Below are 6,828 nucleotides of genomic sequence, written 5' to 3'. Positions count from 1 at the left end.
CCCTTTCTAACTGTGAAACCTGTGTATTTTAAGAGCAAACTAATGAATAAGTTGTAAGAATCCCCTTGAGCAAGGCTCCAGAGCTGCTCTGCAACCTTCCTAATATGCCAGCTGGAGCCAAATTCACCTGAGACAGTGGGACTCTGATCCCTCTAACCCAGAAAGGATCCCACCCTGAATGATGCTTGATGTAGCAGCTATTTATAAAACTCCCCACACACACCAAATCCACTTGTACTTTCACATGTGAATTCATAATTCACCTATTCATTCACCCAGGACCCACTATGTCAAATCTGACCCAAGTGCTGGGCTTAACAACACGCATACTGATGTAAATAAGAGTGATCTCAACCCCCAAGGCTTTCCATCTGGTGTGTGTGTACTTGGGGATTAGTGAGAAGGGAACAGTGATGAATAATTACACAAGAACACAATGCGTGCCCTAAGAATGGCTTGCTGTGGGCATCTGAAAACAACCTGGGAAGAAAGGACTGTGTTGGTCCCCGCGGCTCTGCAGATACCTACCTCACAGAGTTATTTCAGAGGAGTGAGTTTGGTTCAAACTTTGACTTAAGAGTTTGTCAAGTAGTTATTCTTTTAAATAAAAGCAACATATCTAAAAGTAAAAAGTAAAAAAAGATGAACACTTTGTGAAGCCAGTCAGAACTCAATTTGAACACCTTCTCTATCTTAATGTTGCGCAACCTTGGCTGATTATATCACCTCTCTAGACCTCAGTTTCTGCATCAGTAAGATAGGGATACTAAGAGGGTTGTGTAAGAATAGGATGATTTCAGGTCTATAAGCACCCATCACTGTGCCTGGCACATAAGAAGTGTCAATGACAACTATTTTATAGCTACTGTTATTGTAATCATTAAGAAACAGTGAGACAGAGCTCCTGTGCACACTTTTAATGGTAGGGGCATTAGTTGGGCTTTGAAGGATGAGAAGGAGTTTATCACAGAGATGAGCCTAGTGATGGGGACAAGGTGAAGGGGAACCATGGACCAAGGCAGCAGGAGGGGCAGGGGAGGATGGTAAAAGCTGAAAGAGAAAGTCTGTGAGCAGCAGCCATGGGAAATGAAGCTGAGTTATCATTTCAATGAGTAAATTTATGTGCTTTATCCTTCTTTAGTACTTGGAAACCTTCTGATTCTTTGGGCTGTGGTCTCTTGAGCATCAAAAGGCATGTCAGCCAGCTTCCCTAGAAATCCAAGGATTTGGGCTCAGCTAAGTCCCTGTCCACCCCAGCTCATTCACTCCAAAACCAGGCCAACTGTCTCAGCCTAAAGAGGCTCCCACTCACTAGGGATTAAGTCTCTTGGCTTCCCACACATGCTCTTCAGTCCATTCCAGCTCCAATAGCCTTCCCTGCAGCTGGCAGATGAAGAATTATGTTCAGAACTGCAATAATTACCCAACTGCCGCAGCCAAGCCCCAGAGACATCTCTTTGCTAACTCTTAACACCCTTCCTGCCATTTCCCCACCCTCAATCCATTTGGAGTATCATTCCTCATGATTGACAGACACAAGAAACAGATTTGCAAGTTTTAATGGAATGTAGGAACTAAAGAACAGGAAACAAAGTCATCTCTATCCACGATTTCCATGTATCTTCCCTGTGTTGACAAGTTTGGCCTTAACTGTCTCCTTCTTGTTTCACTTGAGGAGTGGTCCAAGGGAGGATTCGATCAATTGTCATTGGTACGATTGTCAAATAACGACTAAGGATACAGCATCGTTTACGATTTGAGCAGCGTGTGACACTGTCTTCATCATTTTTGCACACCAACCGGCATTTTCCCTTCATCCAACATTCTTCCTCTGGACATAGGAACACCCATTAAGTAGATGTTAGTATTCCTCAGCTGGATAGACAAGGGGAAGCAGAGGGGGTGTAGGAGTTCAGGGGAGGAGTGGAGGGAGAGAGTTAATGCTAGACCCAGTCCCAGGAAGGGAGAGAAGAGACCTCACAAGGGGAGAGAATTGAGGCAATTTTTCCAAGGTTGGGAACTCAAGGGTTTTAAGAAAGCCTTTTTCATAATCTCACATTTCTGTCTTCCTATCCCCCCACCTCCTGCTCCTAACTTTGAGATCAAATGATGCCAATAAAGTTCCCACCTAACAGAGCTTGGGAATGATGGGAAAAGAACAGTGAACATCTGTCTTATTAGGGAATGGAAGAGAGTCCCTCACATTTCCACAGATTCAGCTCTTTATCAGTTGTCTAGCTTGAACCCAACAAATCCCAACTCCAACCCAACTCAATCTCCAATCCTCCTTGACCAATTCAAACTCAAATACCCAGGCCAATTTTAATTAGAACTCCCAGCTTTACCCAACTCAATGCCCCTGGAGCCCTAACTCCCGGTCAAACCCAAGTCTAATCAAGTCACCAACTTCAATCCTAAGCAGCATTCCATCACCTAGCTGAACCTCAGGCACCCGGGCACCATCCAGTACCAACTCTCAACCTCAGTCCAAGCCCCAATCTAATTCCCAACACCAAATCCACTCAACTCAAAATTCCATACCCCCTCCAGCCTACTCCAAACCATCAAGGAAGCCCAACTCCTCGCCTCTGGCTCTTCCTCATTTTCCCACTATCACTCCGATCCAAAGTCTTGCCACCCCATCACAACTCACCCTCAACCTTCAGTGTAATCTCCCAAACCCCTAAGAAGTCCCCAACCCGCACCAGACCCTTTACCCCTAAGCCCTCCTCTATGATGCCAGCAGAATACCAGCCTTCCCTTCAGTGTTAGGTACTCCAAATATCTCCATCCCCCTACCTTGGCAGAAAAAAAAAAAAAAAATCAGGGAGAGATGTGAACATGAGATGATTATGAGAAAACGTCCCAAAACCACATGAATTGAGAAAGGGCTTCAGATGCTGTCCACAGTGAGGGGGAAGAGGAAGGAGAGACATTTATGACCAAGATCCCAGACATTTGAGAGACACCCGAATTACCTGATACCACTGGTTCCATGGCCAGAAGGATGGCAAGAAACAGGAAAAGAAACTTCATGACTGGAAGGTCACAGGAGAAGGACGTGGTTGTGCTGCAGGCTATGGAGAATAGAGCTATCCTCTGCAGGGATGAGTCTTGTTTTCATTGGCAGGACCGTGGGCAGTGAATTACAGCAGAAGAGGATTTATATCAGATCAAACAAGCCGAAGGACAATGTGTAGCAGATTCTGCAGCAAAGAACGAGACGAGAGCGTGGGAAACCGGCCAGCATCCGTGCCAAAAGGGCTTTTCTCTCCTAGTAAGGAGACAGGCAAATTAAAGCTGTTTGGCCTTTTGAGATCCACAAAGGGATTAATCAATTAATGCATATCAAGACACATTTAATTTTTTTCCTTTTTTAATTAAATTTATTTGTTTTTAATTGAAGGATAATTGTTTTACAGTATCATGTTGGTTTCAGCCAAATATCAACATGAATCAGCCATAGGTATACATGTGTCCCCTCCCTCTTGAACATCCCTCCCACTTCCCCCTGCATCCCACCCCTCTAGGTTGTTACAGAGCCCCAATTTGTGTTCCCTGAGTCATACAGCAAATTCCTATTGGCTATCTATTGTACACATGGTAATGTATGTTTCCATGTTACTCTCTTCATGCATCCCACACTCTCCTTACTCCCCACCCCCTGCCCTGTGTCCCTAAGTCAAATATTTAATTTTTAAAAAATTCTTATTCTCAACTTTCTAACAGAAAATTCACACGTGTATGTCTTTCTGAACCTTGAACTTGCCAATCTCATTCTCAGCTCAGACCCTTAGCATTTATAACTTGCTCTTCCTATAAAGTTCTTCCTTCAGACTGGCTCCTGTTCACCATTCAGTCTCATCTTAAATGTCACTTCTCAGAGAGGCTTTTCCTGGTCACCTTAGATTAAGGGTACTCCCACACACACAGTCACTCTGTATCATAATAACTTGTTTTGTGACCTTCATATAGTCACTTGTTCCTTTTCAATTTATTCTACATGATTAATCTTTGCCTCTCCCATTAGAATGTCAGAAATTTGCTTTGTGACTCCAGTGCCCATAATAATATCACCTGGTGTATTAATCAGGATATTAATTCAACTGTTTAAATACATTATCTCCCCAAACAGTAATTCTAAGAGACAGACATTGATTTCTGTCTTATATAAAAGAAATTTCTTTCTTATGTAAAAAGCTTCATCACTAAAAGCAAGGGCTTCCTTGGCAGCTCAATTGGTAAAGAGCCAGGCTGCAATGCATGAGACCTGGGTTGAATCCCTGGGTTGGGAAGATCCCCTGGAAAAGGAAATGGCAACCCACTCTAGTATTCTTGTCTGGGAAATCCCACTGACAACGGAGCCTGGTGGGCTACAGTCCAAGGGGTCAAAAGAGTTGGACACGACTTAGTGACTAAAAACCATGCCATTAAAAGTAGGGCACAAGATTCCTTCTGATTTGATGCTGTGCCATTCCTATCAGGCAGCTTCATTTGATGCTCTGGTTCTCAGGAAGAAGAGAAAGAAGGAAATGAAGTGCATTTTTCCTTTAAAGATCCCATCCAGAATCTGCACACATCACTTCCATTCCAGTCCATTGGCCAGAGCTCATTCAAACAGATATATCTAGCTGGACGGTAGGCTGGAAATAGTTTCTTTATTCTGGGCAACCATGGCTAGCTGAAGTTCAGGGGTTGTCTTACTAAGAAGAAGGGGAAGACAGATACTAGAGAAGAGCTAGCAATTTCGGACACACTTAGCACATTGCAGGTGCTTCAAAAATGTTGTAGACTGAGTAAATATCTTACACATTGAATAAGGTTATAAGAAATAATCTAAAGGGGAGGCAACTCGAGTCATTCTAGAGTGTAGAGAAAGCATGTGGACTGTGCCCCTTCAGTCAAGCTTCAGAAGAAGCTGAATAAGAGCTGGACCCTTTAAGATACTATACACTGTTATAAACTAGATAACTAATAAGAACCTACTGCGTAGCACAGGCAACTCTACTAAATATTCGGCAATGACCTATATGTGGATAGAATCTTAAAAAGAGTGGATACATATATATGCATAACAGATTCACACAAAAGGTGTGAGAGAAGGAAAACACCACTGAAAGTTGGAGCCCTCAGAGAAGACACTCTCTCCCAAGCTATGGGAGTGGCCACAATAACCAGCTAATTAGCACTGACCCTCTGCTAGGTTGGGCTTCCCTGGTAGCTCAGACAGTAAAGAATCCTCCTGCAATGTGGGAGACCTGGGTTCGAGCCCTGGGTTGGGAAGATCCCCTGGAGAAGGGAATGGCTACCCACTCTAGTATTTTGGCCTGGAGAATTCCACGGACTATATAGTCCATGGGGTCACAAAGAGTCGGGTACAACTGAGCAACTTTCACTTTCACTCTGCTAGGTTGGTGACAAGTATTTCACAAGTATAGTCTCACTTCATCCTCACAACACCAATAGAGTTCCTGCCTCGTTGTTCTAGCTTGGACACTAAAGTACAGAAGCACAAGCAATTTGCCCAACTCTGACCAAATGGGGATTTCAGGATTTGAACTCAGATCTGACTGGCTCCCAGTTATAGTACTTCTATCCACAACCTGGTCTCCCATTGTTTCTTCAGACTTGGAATAGCAAGGGTCCCTTCTAAGTGAGGAAGCCAGTCAAAAGGAAACCTCTAGTGATTCTTGCCTAGAAAAATTTGAAGAGCTTCTACAGAAAGTAGGCACAGGTAAGATCAGAGAAATGAGGGTCACTTTCTTGTGACTCTCCTTATTTTATAACAGGTTTATTGAAGTATAATTTACATGCCATAAAATCCACTCATTAAGTGTACAAAGCAATGAATTATGCAGAGCTGTACCTCTGTCACTATAGTCGAATCTTGAAAATTTCCATCACCCCCAAAATATCCCTCACACCCATTTGTAGTTACTGCCCTTTCCCACCCCCAGCCATGATGGAATCACTGTTTATAAGAATACCATCAACTATGTATTAAATATCATCTGGGGTTAATCCTTTCAAGGAAAAGGTATGTATGACTATGGATGAAGCCATGGCTCGGGGGATAACATGAATAAACCAGGGCCACTGAGGCAGTCAGGATTCAAACTCAGAACTCTCTCCAAAAGGGTCCAGATCAAGGGGAAGATATTTGTAAAGAGTGGGAAATGTATCATTTTTTAAGCTGAGGTGAAATACACTGTATAACAAGAGATATTGAAAATACGAAAGAAAACAGGGTTTCTGGTGGAGAAAAATTCTAGACAAGCCAAAGGGAATGGAGTCAATGAATTAGATAAAAACACTGGACCTTAACAGACTTTTCTTTCTTTTGAAAGAAAGGGGGTTTATAGAATGACTTCATAGCATTGCTCTTAAAACCTGAAACTTTTATGTCAAAAGTGAAAGTGAAAGTCACTCAGTTTGTGTCCAACTCTTTGTGACCCCATGGACTGAAGTCCATGGCATTGTCCCGGCCAGAATATAGGAGTGAGTAGCCTTTCTCTTCTCCTGGGGATCTTCCCAACCCAGAGATCGAACCCAAGTCTCCCGCATTACAGGTGGATTCTTTACCAGCTGAGCCACAAGGGAAGCCCAAGAATACTGAAGTGGGTAGCCTATCCTTCTCCAGCAGATCTTCCCAATCCAGGAATCGAACCAGGGTCTCCTGCATTGCAGGTGGATTCTTTACCAGTTGAGCAATCAGGGAAGCCCTTTTTTTGTCAAACAAACCTAAATTCAAATCCACCTCTGTGAGCTGCTCTCTATGTGACTACTGTAAAGATTTGTCTGTTTGGGGTTTTTTGTCTTGTCTACCGT

The 6,828-nt window shown here is 43.3% G+C and overlaps 1 protein-coding gene across 1 annotated transcript; it reads right to left on the bottom strand.

Moving 5' to 3' along the window:
- Window positions 1–1,646: 1,646 nt before the first annotated feature.
- On the bottom strand, window positions 1,647–3,036 carry DEFB119 (defensin, beta 119). Its single transcript, XM_010841763.1, has 2 exons — window positions 2,979–3,036; window positions 1,647–1,831 (listed from the first exon to the last, which is right to left on the bottom strand). The coding sequence occupies exons 1-2, from the start codon at window positions 3,034–3,036 to the stop codon at window positions 1,647–1,649; spliced, it is 243 nt and encodes an 80-aa protein (XP_010840065.1).
- Between the last annotated feature and the right edge of the window lie 3,792 nt (window positions 3,037–6,828).

This window comes from Bison bison, unplaced genomic scaffold (assembly GCF_000754665.1).
Source record: "Bison bison bison isolate TAMUID 2011002044 unplaced genomic scaffold, Bison_UMD1.0 scf7180017864167, whole genome shotgun sequence".
In the NCBI taxonomy this organism is placed as follows: Eukaryota; Metazoa; Chordata; class Mammalia; order Artiodactyla; family Bovidae; genus Bison; species Bison bison.
Note: the sequence above shows the minus strand (reverse complement) of the source record. Positions and strands in the feature narration are given on the sequence as shown.